The sequence below is a fragment of the Anabas testudineus genome, chromosome 8 (assembly GCF_900324465.2).
Source record: "Anabas testudineus chromosome 8, fAnaTes1.2, whole genome shotgun sequence".
NCBI lineage: Eukaryota > Metazoa > Chordata > Actinopteri > Anabantiformes > Anabantidae > Anabas > Anabas testudineus.
In genome coordinates this window covers 16878842-16896035 of record NC_046617.1, presented here as the reverse complement: position 1 = coordinate 16896035, position 17194 = coordinate 16878842, and the positions used below count along the sequence as shown (strand labels likewise).

The 17194-nt window shown below is 38.9% G+C and overlaps 1 protein-coding gene across 2 annotated transcripts in view; it reads left to right on the top strand.

Annotated features, from left to right (window-relative positions):
* The window catches only part of prkcbb (protein kinase C, beta b), a 68506-nt gene extending 54932 nt beyond the window's left edge, over window positions 1–13574 (top strand). The window contains exon 17 of one of the 2 annotated variants that reach the window (XM_026346622.1): window positions 13168–13574. In XM_026346622.1, coding sequence (XP_026202407.1) covers window positions 13168–13323 — 156 coding nt within the window. In that variant the 3' untranslated portion in view covers window positions 13324–13574. Of the gene's footprint in view, window positions 1–2619; window positions 6294–13167 lie in introns of those variants that run through there. The other variant, XM_026346614.1, reaches the window with a different exon arrangement.
* The last annotated feature ends 3620 nt before the right edge of the window (window positions 13575–17194 follow it).

Sequence of the window (17194 nt, the reverse complement as noted above, 5' to 3'; positions counted from 1 at the left end):
AGGATGATGTCATCTCGAACCAAGACACACACAGACGCTGCGCACACCGTAATATGTACGCGCGCCCACACCGCCTTAGGCTGCTCTGCTTTTTATGCAGCTGTCTCAGCCTGCTGGGGTTTTGTGTGAGTCTGTGCTCTAAGCTGGATCAGGAAACAGGAATGGAGCGATGTTCCTGCGATGCCTATATGTACAGTATGTACAAATGTGTGTTAGAGGTCACCGTGAGGACCTGTCTGGCTGTTCTTTAAAACTGAGGTGTTTCTGCAGAATCCTCTGGTGTGACTACTAACATATGTTGTCTGATCTCTTCTTCTTCTTCTTCTTCTTCTTCTCTCTCTGTCTGTCTCCTCTTTCTGTTTGATCTCTTCTTTCTAACGTCTTTCATCTTTTTACCTCTACACTGTCACTTGCTATTTTCCCTTTGCCTCTCCTTCCTACGGTGGAGGAGAACTAATACAGTGAAGATTCAGATTTCTTGAGTTTAGGGTTCAGTTTGGCATGTGAAGGTGGTTCTTTAATGTTTGATACCATGTGCATTGTTTTACCATTTTACGTCTAACTAAACCATTTGGAGGGTTTGTGTGATTGTCTTTTTCTTCAGATCGCTGTTTACGAAGGATGTTAGATGATTTCAAAATGCATATTGCTGGTTCTAGTGAAATTTCCTGTGGTATAACTTTGGTCTGTTTGTGATTCTATACGCTGTGAAAGCCTTTGAAGAGCCTCCTTGATGCTTGAGCAGATGAGCTTTTGAATGTATGAGTGGCTGACTGACTTACAGGTTTCCTTTTAAATATATTGCTGTGCAACTGTCTTCATCCATCTGTCCTTTCAGCAATCTTCCTCAGGACTCACATCCATTCATCTTTCCACCAATCCACCCATCTGTTCGCTGTTGCCATGCATCAACCCATCTGTCCTTACATTCACACATTTTTTTATTTGTCCTCTATGTGTCCACAGTTTTCTTACGTTGGATTCTGTTTATTTGCATGGTCTAGAGCTCAGTCTCAAATTAAACCTGACCTGGAGTGCACTACTGATTAAAGCCTAAATGTTTTATAATAACATACAGTATATTTAAAACTGTTTGTCCTGTGCTCTTCTTGGCAAACAAATCACTACAAAAGCACTTCCTTTTCACCAATGGAGCATTTCACTAAAACCAAACTCAGTTTCATCCCTGTAATTAAAAAAGTAGGTAACCTTGAATATGAGATGGGAGACACTGGGGACATCAGCGGACACGCTCTTGGCTTGGAGTTTAGCAGTGAATTGATACTCCTAAACCTTGTGGCAACTCATTTCTCTATGTGGAAAATTCTTGTCATCCGGTTCCACAAACAGGTTAAAACAAACGCAAGTAATTAGCTGGAAATACCATTTGACCCTGGTGCATTTCTCATTTCACATATTTCCCCAAACTCTAAACAGTCTGGCTTAATTTCATTTGGTTTTCGGAGTCACAGAGATTTAATGAGTTTGTAGTTTTCCTTTGGGTGATGTTGTCGGAGGACGCTGAATCCTTCTTGTGTTAATTAAAGCTCGGCGCAGTGATGGAGATGGAAAAAAGGAATAGCTTAGCCCAAAATCCCTGTGAGGTATGCAGTACTGTCGGGAAAATGTAGTTTTGAAGTTAATAACTTGTTTTATATACTTAGACGGATGCACATCTCATGGGTGTATAAGCTCGTTTTGGGATGTTGGTGGTCAGAAAGAGGAAATGAACGGGACTGAAATGATGAATGAGAAAATAAGTTGGATCTAATGTAAAACAATCGTTCCGTTATCTGCCACTTCTTTTTAAGCACTAAGATTAGATGATGACACTGAGCTTCCTCCGTACACTATAAAAGTAAGAACCAGTGTCAGTGGTTTTAATTAATAATCTTTAATCATCACTCACACGGTATCTGCAAAATATGGGAAATGTTTTGCCCAACTGAGGAACTAAAGAGCTTTTTAAATCGTTCTCGGTTCTTGTTTTATCATATCTCAGCAGCTCTCCACAGCTGCAGAATATAATTAACCCACAATTACACATATTTATCTTGTGGCTTTGAGCCTTGTCTTTTGAAAAGATTCCGATGAAATCCAAATATTACAACCACAAATTCAAGGTGATTTCAAATTTCAAGTGAAATGCTCATTATTAGGCATCAGTAGCTCCGTGCTTCACACTTTAGCATGGCTACTAATTGAGTGTAGTGCACTGCCACAGGATGTTTGAGACTTCACTGACTTTGTTCTGTTTTAAATTGAAGTTGAATATGTTTCAAATATTTGAAAAAGAAAAGCAGAAACCTGAGGTGTCCTTGATTTGTCACTTCCTGGAGGTGGTATTTTTTATCACTTTGAAGGTTATAACAAGTTGCCTTTTAATAACATGCTGGATCAAGCACACCCCAGGTCCTCACACTTGTTCTCATATTTGAAACTATGTTCAAATAATGTCATCTCACACCCTGGTTCAACCCGCCATTCCCCTTCTTTTGTTTTCCTTTTCTTCTCCCCCACCCCACCCCAATCCACTCATTCCTCTCCATCCCCGCCCCACCCCCTTCCCAATCCACTCCCTCCCCCATGTACACTGCTCCTCCCCACCCTCCTCAACAGTGTGGACGGGATGCAGAGAACTTTGATCGTTTTTTCACACGCCACCCACCTGTGCTGACCCCTCCCGATGAGGAAGTGATTCAGAACCTGGACCAGGACGAGTTCCAGGGATTCTCCTTTATCAACCCAGAGTTCCCAGCAGCTTCTGCTACCACCACTGCTGCCGAGCAGGCTTGATTTCAGCGGGCTCATGCATGGACATACAAACACACATAAACATATATACATATATATATAAATATATATATAAATATACATAAAACTTTCTGTACCTTGGGAAATACACATACACTCATATTGTTTGTGCTGTCACAGTCCCTAAGAAGCCTCGACCAAAACAAATTCACAGACAGATGAGCTAAGCTTTAAAATTACACACATGTTCACACTGCTGCAACCTGGATCATGCAACGGTACTGTCTGATGGTGCATGTGCAGTATGAAATGGCCCAACTGCGTGTGCAGCAGCACTCTAGTGCAGCTACAAAATGAAATCATTTACTGATCAATTATAATGAAAGAATTAGTTTGACATTCAAGGAAATAGGCTTATTTGCTTTGACCATGGTCATGTCACTGCATTAGCTTACACTCCTTTCCATTTATCTGATTAGTTCACTTATGTTTAACCTGTTGATTGGTGAGTTTCAGTCGTAATGGACTCAACCTGGTTGCTGGCAGTAGCTTTGTATTCAGTGTGTATAAAGGATATGAAAGTATCCCTCATACCTCTGCAAGAAAGCAAATAAGCATATTTCAGAAATGTTGAATCTTCCTTTGCATGCATTTAGACAAATCCTGTATTCTTCCATGCTGCCTGATCATTGGATTACTCTAACAAGCCTTGTTACCACTAAAAGCCAGTGTAGTATAACTTGTAGTATAATTTGTTGTGTGAAACTAAGCAAATAAGAAGCATGGAAATTTTTACCTGCTCACAGAGTGAACAAAGATCTTCCATTTATTTTAGAAGACAACAATTGATGAGTCATTATCCCCCCAGCTCACAGAGATACACCACAGCAGAATTTCACATGTAACATAGCTTCAGCGTTCCATATAATGACTTTTATTTTAGTGGAAATTGTGATTTAACTTTTTTTTTCTCATTTCAGCGCAGTTTGAGTTAGGCCTGTAGTTCTAGTGTGCTTTTTATTTCTTGTATAATACTAATGATGTCTATATGTTTACCCTTATTTTAGCTAAAACTGGAATGCTTGAAATACATGCATGAATTTCTATATCAATAATAGCCAGGGACTTTGTCTCCCAGCTGCATTTTAGCATCTTATCTTTGCACCTTGTCTACTGCCATTTTGGGACTAGGTATTATAAAAAAGTATTATTTAATTCAAGATCAGATTTAGGCCACAAAACACCACAAATATTCAATTGTAAGGTAATGATGTTAAAATGTTGTTGGAAAATTTTGTCTTTAGCTTTGGGACAGTTAAATAGATAGAAAATACTACTTCATATACTCTGATTTTCTGTTATCTAGTATTTAGACAGAAAGAGACTAGCAGTAAATGTCTTTGTGTTTTACAACAGCATGATTCCGATACCTGGGCTTTTGTTTACAGTGTACAGTATTTGTGCACATGTATGTGTGTTATGTGTGTGTGTATGAAAACCCACATTTGCATTTGAATTTTTGTATGTGTGCCTGGCCTCACGTTTACATTTGTTTGTGTGGCGAACGTCAGCATGTCCCTTTACTCCTTACTAGCTGGATCCACATGAGGTGGAAGAGAAAAGAGGAGAAATGACAAAAGGAGGAAAGAAGGAAAAACATTTTTGTGGTAGGAATGTGTGGACATGTAAACAATTTGGAAATAATATGTCAGTAACTTTTAAGGAATAATGCATCCTTAGCACTGAACATCCAGTACTACAAACTCCACCAGGGTCTTAGTGATGTTATGGATCTATTAGTCCCTTGGATTTCTGCAGCTTAAATACCTGAGCATCTCAAAGACTTCCCAGGCCTGGAGAAGTTTCAGTGATAGAACAAAGGCCACAAGCTGGAACAGATAAGCTGACATATATATCATGCAGCTCTACTTTTCTGATCTAGTGTTTGATTGTTTTTGTATTTAAATGTAGGAAAGAATTTGAGGTGCAACTCACTGTGATATGTGCATCAAGAACTTCCATCCTAACTACAGCAACAGTAAATGTCGACAGAGGTTAAAGCTGAAACAGGAAAGCGTGTGTGTTTTGTCTGGTGTTTTCTGTTGCTAGCAATAATCGTCTTGATAGGAAAGCAGAACTGGTACTGAATCAACATTTAGGGGGCTCTGATTAGGACTGGAATTGATTTTAAAAGCAAAGGCTACGAGCTTATGAAGTTTATTGGTGGGCATGTGTATGTTAGCCAGAGAGAGAGAGAACAGAATGCACTTTTAGTGCAGCTAATATTGTCTGAAAGTAAATGGAGTGCTTCCTCATATCGCACTCCTCTTCATCAGGGAGGGACATCAGAAGATTCTGTCCTGTAAAGTGGGCACATTATCAGCACTACTGGCATGGATATTTGCATTGATGGAGTCAGCAATGTTTGGTAGTTATTCTGGAACAGTAGGAACTAGATGTCTTCGGCGACTTGTTTGTTACTTAGGACCCGAGACCTGACCTGGCCTCTGAGCTTCCCAAGAACATATCTAGAAAATCAGAGGCCTATGTGAAGTTTTACATAATCAAATGACAGTTACTTTTTAAAATTGGATTGTGCTGGTGCTCGTGTTTTCCCTCTCTCTGCTCTGGTCGATCACATCTTTGATCTTTTGGATTTGGTCTAAACATCCTTTGGTCATTTGGTTTGACTGTGCTTGGGTCCGCTTCAGTTTTTATTTATATAAATACATTTCAGATTCAGACCTCTATAGTAATACCTCTGTAGTAATGCTATCATTGAAGAACTTGAAGTAATAGTAGTAACCTGTCATGCTGACAGGTGTGCAAGTCACTGTACTGTCTGCTAGCATTTATTACGGGAGAAAACAACACTTAACAAAACATGCAGGAGCCCACTGTAACACCCTCAAAGACATGAGGAACATTTGGATAAGGTTGGTCCTGGTGATGAAGTGCAGCTTTAGTGCTTTCACATTTTATCCATAACTATGACTGTGAAAGTAAATGTTAACAGCGTAGAGCTAAATCCTATCTAATATGTGTCATACCTCCATTGTCGATGTTTCTTAAAGTCACCTGTATTATAACAATAACAATTATCTCTATAAATAAATACAGTATACACTTATATACTTACATAAACGTAAACATATATAGCAGTTACATGTGGATGTATGTATATAACACGTGGTCAGTATTCTAAAGGACAAGAGGATTTGTTTTTAATTCCTTCCAGCTGAAGGAGAAGCAAAATGAACTCTGCATGCGAAATGCTTATGTTTTAGCCTTTGATTAGTTAGGATTTCTATACATTTAACATATTAGGATGATTCATGTTTTCTGTGTCAGCAGTGATTCAAAAGTGTGATCCAAGCTACTGTTGTATGCGCTATGTGTGAAAATAATGAAATGCACCTAAAGAGAAAAATAATGGAAAAATGCTTTTCACAATGCTTTCCATGTGCCAAATTTCTTTCTTGTTTTCCAGGAAAAACAGGCATACCTAAAATAAAGGACTTAGAAGATGTGTTTGGGAATATTGTCCTTGTTTTTGTTGTTTTCATGTGCTTTAGGAAATGTGTGGTCTTAGTGGCTTTTTTTTCAATGTCATATGTATCTGTTTATTTTTAAGATCTCTTAATTCATTCCTGTCTCTCTCTCACACACAAGTGCAGTGCATGGAGTGCAAACTGATTGTGACTGTAGAAGAGAATAAGGAAAGGGTGGAGGACAGTGAGAGAGAGCAAAGAAACGTGGCAAGGAAAAGAGAGATTAAAGTGATGGAGAGAGAAGGTTTTTTGAGAAAACGTGAAACGGAACTGAAAACTGACAAAAAAAAAGAGAAGAGGAAGTCAACAATGGAGAGAGAAAGAGGTAGTAAGAAGGGTCGGTGATGAAGATGGAGGGAGGGGACGAAGAGGCAAAGCGAAGCTCTGTGAAGCAAAGCAGGCAGCTACGACAGGCTGTGCATATTTCATGGCTGCCACTTATCATAAGAGCCTTTCCCTGATGGGGAAGCGTAGGTCTGATGACTTCAAGGAAATAACATGCAGAACACGGCCTACATACACACAGCCCTGCTGAGCCACTCAGCCGCTTCACGCTGCCTCTAAAGCTGCTCGCAATTGACTGTATCTGAGGAGCCTCTGCTCCTGCCCTGACTAGCTGCATATTTACTTTTAATTGGGGTTATTTCATCTTGCACCATTTACTACCCCTTGTACAATATGTAATATTTACAAATATGGGCAAACTACTAGTTCTCAAGCATGTCAATGTGATGGGAAACTAAGTCTTCAACTCCCATTAACCACAAGAATATATCAGTGCCGGAATTAAAGTCCACTGATGTGAAGAGAAAAACAATGTTAGTGAGATTAAACTTTGGAGTTAGTCAAATGATTTTTTACGATTTACTGAAATCATTTCAAGACCGATGATAATATGTGCAAAACATATGAAATGTTGATGTAACGTCAGGCTCAGATGTTATTTTAACCATTTACAAATTGACTTTCTGGTGGCTTTTGGCTTACTGACCGTCTAGATCTTACACCGATGGTTATTCATTTTATCATTTGACAGACCTCATTTCCTAAATCAAGCAGGTTATTGATTTTCACCCATCCCTTAACAGTTTCAGCACAAACAGGAAATGATCACCTATTTATTGCAGCACTGTTTTAGCTTGGTGTAGCTAATGAAGTGCCAAGAAAGTGTAATTTACAACATGAAGTTGAAAAACTCTATAACACTAGACGTTCTTTTGATTTACACATGCACATGTGGAGGAACTGTAGTTTAGTCTGCAGTCTTTGTAACCAGGGCCGGTTCTAGACGCTTATTATACTCCTTATTAAAAAAAATTTTTTTTCTTTTAAAATAAAAATGAAGACGACATGTTGATTAAAATAAGTCTCTTTGCTGTTGGCTCCCCAAATGTGGGTGACCAGTTTGGCAGATGCTAATAGAAATTAACATCAGTAGTGATGTTAAACAGTCGTGGGGGCTAAGTCCCCCCTCCTAGAACCGCCTCTGTTTGAAACCATAACCTTTGCTGACACATGACTGCTACAATATAATGTAGATTTTCATTTTTCTTAATGCAGCAATTTCCACATAATGCTTTAAAATCAAGACTCCATCCTTTGTTATACCTAAGAAGCTTTAGAAATCTATCCCTTTAGGTTTTATAGCTTTGTTTGCATCAGCTCTGTATGCTTTTACTAGCAGTTAGCTTAGCTAGAAACATGGGAAATAGTTAGCCTGGCCCCCCCAGAAAACCCCCCACCTAGCAGCACCTCCAAAGCTCCTATTTTTATGTTTTTAAAAGCATCATGGCTTTGTGTAGCTTTTGAGCATGCAGCCTGGACACACCCAAACACTGCTGCAGCTTGGAAGACATACCCGTCTTCCCTCTATGTTAACTGTATTCTAACATGCAGCTGTGTTTTATGCAAGTTTATTATAACAGCAGCTCAGACTCCTGTGTAACAGCAAGTTCCAGCACATAAGCTGTCTAAAGTTTGTATTGGAGTGGATGTAATAGCCAGTGTACACAGTAAGCTGCAGCAGTGCTGGAGTGTGTGTGTGATAATTAATTCCAAATGTTGCGGCCCCCAAATTAAAGCCAGTGGCTTCAACACAAAGCAGCCTGCGCTTATCAGCCCAAAACAGGTCAGCGTTCGATACTGCCTTTCATTCACCCTCCTCTCCTCTTCACCTCCCTTTTCCTCTGTGCCTCCCACTCTCCCCACATCCTCAGCTGACATCGGCTCGTCTCCCGCTAATCCTCTCGTTACTGAAAAGAGATTGGGTGAGTGAGGGAGAGCGAGAGAGCTTGCGCGGAAGAGGGGTGAGGCAGGAAGGCAGAAGACGAGAGGGGAGGAAGCAGCAAAGAGGACTACATTAAAGACTCAGTCGTGTTTCTCTATTAAAACCGCGGCTTCTGATGTGAACAATAATTGTGCATTTGCCCTGATGCTACAGTTAATTCTGACCTATCTATATATCTACACCAAGGGCTACTGATATTCATCTCTCTCCCCTGTCCTTTACTGCATCCCGTTTTCTCTTTTTTCTCTCACTCCCCATATCTCTGTCTCTCTGCCTCACAGCATTAACAGCAATTGAAGCGTGCTGAGATGGAACACATTATGAGTTGGCCTACATGGCTGGCAGCCCTGTTTGTGTGTGTGTGTGTGTGTGTTTGCATGTGTGTGTCAGAATGGATTAATATGTGCACGTTTGGTAAATAACTGTGTTTGGCCTTCAGCGGTGGGTTTACTAAAGTCTGATAAACTCCTAACTGCAAGACTCCATACGTTAGTTTGACAGTATATCAATCAGCAACAAAGAGGATCAACATGTACAAAATATGTGTGAAAATTCCCAGAGGGCATGATAATTAAAAGGTATACTAATTAGAATGGCCCTATATACGATTTGATATAGCTTGCTAAAATAATTAGGCAAAAAGGTGGTTGTTTTTGGTAATATAGTCACCAGTACCAGTTGATGATCCACGTAGAGGACATGGAGATAAAGAAAGAGCACTGTAGTTGTATAGTGGTGCAAAACTAGTTGGTCCTAGCATTATAAGAAGAGAGAAAATATAATATCACATTGGTATATTGCTGTAACAATACCTCGTATGGATGTTATCAAGGAAAAGGGCTTTAGGATGAAACATGGTTGATATGTCTGGAAAAGAGCAGTGGCAAGAAAAAGTATGAAAACCATTTGAAATGTAGTAGTTTTGTGCATTAATTTGATATAAACTTTAATCTAAGTCAAAAGTATTAAAAAATATAATGTGTCTAAAATAATAACACAAACAAGTCTGATCTTTTATGTCTTCATTGGGAACAATCTCATGTTATTTGTGGAAAAAGTATGTGAACCTTTTAAATTAATAACTAGTTGAATCTTCTTGCATCTGGTCAAATCTTTGGCAGCCTCTCAGGGATGTTTCTTTACCTCATTGAAATGTGTTTGTTGTGTACTTAGGGTCATTTTGACTGACTGTGGCAACTCTCCTTCTTGGTAGAGTAGTCACAGTCCCAAAGTGTCTCCATTTGTAGATTGTTTGCCAACTGTAGGATGGTAAATTTCTAAATCCTTTGACATCACTTTGTAACCCTTTCAAACTTTATGTAAATCAACTATTCTTGATCATAGATCCTCTGAAAGCTCCTTTTGGTGAGGCATGGCTCACACAAGCATATTCTTCTTGTTGTTTGTCAGTCAGAGTAGCTCTAGTCCAAGACTCTAGGTATGCTAGGGTTCACATACTTTTCCCCCCTAGTACTATGAGATTTTAATGGTTGTTCTCAACATAGATCAGAATTTATTTATATTTACATTTAGTCATTTGGCAGATGCTTTAATCCAAAGCGACACAAGGGCCTTACCACTGTATGTACTCACTTCAGTTAGTACTTTACACTGAGGTCTCTGAAGTGACAACCCAAATCCAAAAGAGTAAGACAGAACCATAAACACCATAAACTTTGTTAGAATCCAAAAACTGCTGTGAACTACTTTTCAGGCATGACAATGAACTAATATTAGATGAGGACAGATATACACACTGTTAAATCCATTCCTTTCTAAAAGGTTAGGGAAAAAAGACACAACCCTTCAAGCTCTTTAAATGTCAGACATTGCTCTTACAAATCCTACATTCTCCAGTATATTGAGAAATCCAATGCCTCGTTACAGACACTGAGCTGTCATGAGGACACATACAGACTGAGCTTGGCGACCATGGTGGTCGGCAAGCTCAGGTTGTTGTTCTGCGTAAGGGCAGGATGAATTACATTTTTATCATTGTTTTATCTGCCTTCACGCTAAAACACTACTGTAGTGTTGGTGTACAGAGCCAGATGTCAGACAATCATATTATTCTACACTAAATTAATCTTCTGCATCCTTTTATAAAGACTTCCCTCAAAATCGAACATGACGTAGTTGGCATCTTCTGAAAATTTGGGTTATCCACTTCATTTTAGTCACATCTGGCTGCGCAACAGGTGTTTTATTGACCCTGGGTTCAAATGGTTTATTGAAACTAAATGTAAAATTGCTAAAACTACATCATAATCTGACATGTAACCGCAAAGATTGTTGTGCCAGCCAGTAGCGCAGACCTCTCTTAAGAGGAAGCCCTCTGGTGGATAACATGCCCAGGAACATGAAGTGGATCTGGGCCAGCTCTGGCAGGTGTGTCCCTGTGGATGGAGGGAGCTCCTCTCAGGCCACGGGAGAGTTGGCAGAAGGTAGGAGATGCGACGTTGGCTTGTGGTTCCTGTGATCTCTAAAGCTCTCCTCTCCTGCACTGTCTCTCTCGTTGATGTGTCTCACCCCACTCCACCTCCTTTTCTTCACTCCTGTCAAATAGTTGAAGCAGAAATAGTTGTGATGGACAATCTTGAATTGATTTCCTGTCATCAGACGTGTTGGACTAGGATTATATTCAATGTCCACTTTGCTAGATTTTTACTCTTCTTAATCCTGTGTCTTTCTCTCTTTACCTTTTTCCCTTATCCTCCCGTGTTATGAGCTGTTCAGCTATTTGTGTTCTTCAGACATTACAAGGTGTTAGAGTCCTGACTTTATGAATGTACTCCTCACTGTCTTCTTGCATAAAATATTGATGGTTGTGGGTTTTCTGAGATTATGATTGTGACCACTGCTTATTGATGTGAATATTAATGTGGTCAGCTTGAATTCTATCCTCTATTTTCTGCTGCTCTCCTGCTTCAGTTCCCATGTATGTGGTTTCTATGTGATATAAAATCCAACACCTCAAGTGAAGACTGAAACATGAAAGGTTTGCATTCTGACTCTTAAATGCAAGATGTTTAAATGTTCTTAACACTAATGTTGATCGATTGATGATGATGGATAAACATCCATCAGCAAGACTGCACGATTACAAAGGCAGTTTACACTTCCATGGAAACAGTGGTCTGCATTTTGTTGCCGTAGCACCACTGTTTGTAAGGTAGGAACGTGCACGTGTGAGTGTGTGTATGCACATATGCCCCCAAGCACACTCTCACACACATGCATATGTTTCTGTCCAGGCTATATCCCGTGTGGTGTACAGTGATATGACAGTGTCTTGTCTCTACTACCACACAGAGATTTCCCTCACCTCCTACGCAAAGACACAGTTGCTGTTGCTTGTACTTCAGTCTCTCAACACAGTCTCTTGGCTTCTTTTTCTTGTGTTTCTTTGTCAATGTTGACCACTCCTCTGCACTTTAATTATAATCAATGTGTCCTTTTCTGTTTTGCTCTGATTAAAGATCTTCTAGAGTTGCCTGCTACTGCCTGATACTTCATTCTGACACTAGGAACAACAGATTTCAGTCTCTCTTTCTGTTACTTCATTTTTGTTGATCTTTTATATGAATATCTTCTCTTTCCATCACTTGTTATTATTCTTTTAGGTGTTTCTTGTAGCATTTTAGAATGATTAGCAAGTAGAGTAAGCAAAAGATACAATCAAAAGGAAGACAGGCGAGAGGGGGAAGTGCTGTGTTCGTCTCTGTTACTGTATTTTCTGTGTAAACCCACAAATCTGCAGCAGTAAACCAGGCAGACAGAATACAACACTGTCCTATTTTTCAGTGATGAAACTCCAGAAAAGCAGCATTGTTTGAGATAAAGCACACCCAGGCTCTATGCATCTATAACATCTTCTATTGTTGAGCAATAGTTTGTCTTCTGTTGTTTTCTGTCACTGTGGACAAGGAGAGGCTCATTTTGAGCTATAAAAGCTCGTATTCCTGCAACCTACAGATCTGGCGTTATAAAAATGATGTTAAAAAACAATATCTTACTGCAGGAGTTGGTGAGGAAAAGTAAAGTAAAACAAAAATGTTTTTTTAATGAGCAAAGCACCTCCAGAGCAGCGCTAAACGATGTCAGATCTTCCAAAGCTAGTCTTTAGTTTGACATTACAAGGAGAAGATTAGTACTATGTTTACTTCAGTATGTTGAATATTAAGCTTTAGCCAGCAGCCACTTAGCTTACCTCAGCAGAAAACTGGCTTTATTTTAATAGTTTATGTCCAACCCTCTGCAACAACTCAAATAATTTGGCAGAATATTCATGTATTGCTATAATCAATGAGCCATTTGTCCACAGTTACCAGTAATCCCAACGTTAATTGGCTGTAGCTAGACTGTATGACGTTGATAGCTCTATCATGAACATGGGGACACACATGATTTGGGCTTTTATGTAGCTGAAGTGCTCCTGTAAGGTATCTGACAGTAATGCTTGTTCTTTCCACCCTTTCAATCCACCCCATTCTTTTCCAATCATCTTTCCTTCTCTTCACTTCTCTCTCCCATCCCACCCTCTCTCTCGTCACATTCTTTGAACGTGACCTGCAGAGGAACCGTCGAGACACCTGCAACTTTGACAAGGAGTTCACCAAGATGACCGTGGATTTGACGCCGACGGACAAGCTCGTCATCATGAACCTGGACCAGGACGAGTTCCTTGGCTTCTCCTACACCAACCCTGAATATGTAGCACCTGGAAATTAACACAGACGGGATCAAACTGGTGGACTGGTAGAAAAGAAGGTTTCGGAGCAGAAAAAGTACAGTTATCTTGTGTGTGTTCAGTAAATGTCTGCATTTCTGTAAGGCCACACCAGGGCTCATCCAATACTTCAGCACAAGAAAGGTATCACAACACTGAACTTGCACAAAACACCCGATACCAAAGATTTTGAAGTATTGCATCAAAAATGTCCTAGTTGTTAAACCTTTTTATAGAACCATATATATCCAAGTCCATACGGCTCTGTTGGCTTTCTGTTTAATTCTGTTAGCTGCTCTGTTTATGGCATTACCTACTTAAATACTGCAACTAATATATTTTAGCAAAGTTTTAAGATCCGTAATTTTCCAGAATGACGTAAGTAATGGTAACAAAGACAAGACAAGAGTTAATGGACGTATAGCAGTTTCAATTCCTGCTCTGTTACTGGCTTAATTCACATTAATAAGCAAAGTTGAAAGAATATTTGTCTTGGACATGAGAGCTATTTTTAAAATTAAAATGTCCAAAGCTTTTAATTCAATATTTATATTAACTTTTAGCAGGTAGATATGGAGAGATCGGACAGTGCAAAATAAAGATAATATAACCACTGGATTTGTAGATTATCTGCTTATCTGTAGTTTTGTTAACATTTAATTTCGTTGCTGCCATTAGTTAGTAACATCAACCTTTTTTTTTAAAGGGACACCGTGCGTTTGTGTGGACAAATGTTTAAATTCTTTACATGAGCAGATAAACTAGTTACATCCACATCCGTAGTGTAACTAGTAAAGCAGCCGGCTTGGTGGTGTAAACAGGCCTGAATGTGTTGGCTTTTCATTCACTAGTAGCCATCATGAGGAGCACTGCCTTCCAGTTAAACGTGTATGTCTTAACCATTGTTGCCTGTTTGAAGCAGCCTGTAGCCTGTTGTGACTTGCACAGTGCTCAGACTGAACATCTCACACTGAGCCATCACAGAGGAACATCCTTAATGAGCAAACTTCACCTCCTGTCAAACAGTTCTTGTCCTTCTCCTTCTTCTTCTTTGACTCTTGCGTTCTCTTTTCTCCTGCTTCCTTCTTTGTTTTGGCTCTAATCCAAACTTCTGACAAGGCCTCACTGGGAGCTTGGCATGATGTTGTGTCACAGGTTTGGCTATGCAGCAGTCATAAACACACACACACACACACACACACACACACACGTAGATGCTCAAAAATTAAATGAGGACCCACTCTGACAACCCCCAAGTGAGGATTTTCACAAACAGCAATAATGACAGTGATACTGCTCATCTCAATTCTTTATTTTGCACCCCTGCATTTTTGTGCATAGACTGTATGTTAAAATATATGTATGATCACGTGTGCGTGTATGTGTGTGATTTACAAGGCTTCGTTGGATAAAGGCAGTTCTTTCAAATTCTGAAAATCTGCCTTGAAAACACATTACATTACCAACAATTGTGTACTGTACACACACGCACACCTACACACACATCCATACAGTCCAATTCATGACTGTGGGCTGGAATTGTGTAACAAGGCGGACTATGACTGTGAAACGTTCGCTCCTGGAGGCACACAAGATATATACTGTAGGTCCATTACACAGTCCTTGATGTTTCCCTTTCCCTTATAGTCACAGACCCCTAATGCTCATAATATACAGTACATATGCATCCATTGTACACAATGTAGATATAGAAACAATCACACACTGACGCACAAACTCTTTTCAAGACTTTTACCTTTGGATTTGACTCTGCAGTCGTGTTGTGTTTTTTTTTTCAGGGGTTGTGTAATGTAAACTGTGTAAATTATCATTTGCGTTGGCCTTTTCTCAAGCATAGAGTTGTATAATGCTCAGGTCAATGGTGTAAATATCTCCTCATGTTAACCATTACTACTCTTGTTCCCACGTGTTCTTGTGGGAAAAGTAGACCCTGAAGCATTCAATAGCACTCAAAAGCTGTGCCCCCCTGCGTGTGGATGTGAGGTTAAGTGAATGTATGAGTGTGTAACTGTATGTTACCCAGACATGTACAGTAAACTTTATTATAAGTCATTCTTTAAATCTTATAAAATATCTCCCTATTCTGGCAGAGACAGAAGCCAACAGCCTCTCCTACAGAACATGTACACGCTTGACCACACTCTCAAACTTAGAGTTAGAGTTATGAAATGAAAACTGATGCACATTTATAGTGACACTTGTATGAAAAATAGTTTTTTTTTTCAATGCTAAGCTCCATTTTGACATTATCATCAGCCATTTTATGGTTATGTTTGGTGTTTAAAAAAAATCCAGATCAGGACTACAAGGTATTATACTATGCATGCATGTGCAGATCTCTCTTTCTCTTTCATTTCTTGTTCCATATGATATGGTTTTATATTATAATAAGTGTTTATTGATGGACTGGTGTGTGATAATTACTTCATTAGGGTTTATTATAACAATATGTCTTATTTTGTTGTTACCTATTTATTAAATGTTATACAGTACAGAGGCCATATTCTGCTTTATTTGTACATATATAAATATTTTTCGAGTCTAAAGAGGTAAGAGTCTTCCATTTCCATTGTTGCATTTATACAAAGAGAAAGTGTTGTGTTTAGGGTTGTGTATATATATATATATATATATATATATATATATATATATATAGTTGCAAAAGACTTGCAGTAGAAAATATAAAGATAGAGCAGAAAAACGTCTGTAATAACCAAAATATGACATTTTGCATCAAACGTACCTGTTTAACACTTCAACACCTTTCATGCATGTATTGGCCTAAACGTGTCCTCCTTCCTTTCCTCTCTTTCCTTCTGACCTTTGCTTTGATTACGCCTTTCCATCTGTCATTTTACTTTTCTTCTGACCTTTCCCTCTTCGTCTTCCCTTCTTCCTCTCCCACTCAGCTTCCCCACTGTCTCTCTCTTTGCTAATTTCTTTTTTTGTTGACCTTTACTCCTCTCCACCATTTCTCCATCTTTCTTCTTCGCCTATCTTCTGTCCAACTCTCTTTGACCCGCTCTCTTTTGTCTCTATTTTGTCTGTTTTCTGTTACTTTTAGTTCTTCTAATCTCTTTCTACTTGACTCTACACTTGAAATTTGATCAGCTAGTATTGTACCATTAAAATCTTTAAATTCTAATCTTGATGGCAACCATTTAAATTTATTTCTGCTTTGATTTCAGCCAGGCTTATGTGTAAAAACAAGTAGCTTACCAATAATTTGGAGATAAATGACAAACTTTACATGTAGAGAACAAAAAAGAATAAAAATGTGTTTTGTGAGATAGTTTAAGAAAATGTGTATTGTGATGTTTTTAATTGTTGAATAAAAACGTTGAAAGTTCACATACTGCCTCATTTCCTGTCATGTTTCAGCTCATTAACTTTCTTCTGTAATTTCAGTGTTGCATTGTATTTGGGCTTTTATTACAGCCACAGCACTGACAGTCTTCACTTCAGACAGAAGAACTTTTCATTGGTAGCTGGTAATAATCAGTATTTTTCTGTATATTGACTGTCGTTGGCTGATTTTTATCAACTGTAGCTAGCTGGAGATATGTGCTAATGTTAGCTTCTTTTTTATTTCCAGCTTATTCATTTTACAAACAGCGTAAAGGTTCTTAAATGTGGGATGTTTGTTATTATTATTGTTATTATAAAAGGTCTGGTCTGATATGGTAGGAGGTTAATGGAAAAAGCAACACAATGAAAATAATGCAGTGAATCACAGTTAGTTGTGACACCTTGGCCATGAAGGTGATGCTAATGCTACGGTAGAAAGTAAGACAGTTATTTGAACATGTGATGAAGTTACAACTTATGTTTAATTATGTTTAAACCATCACT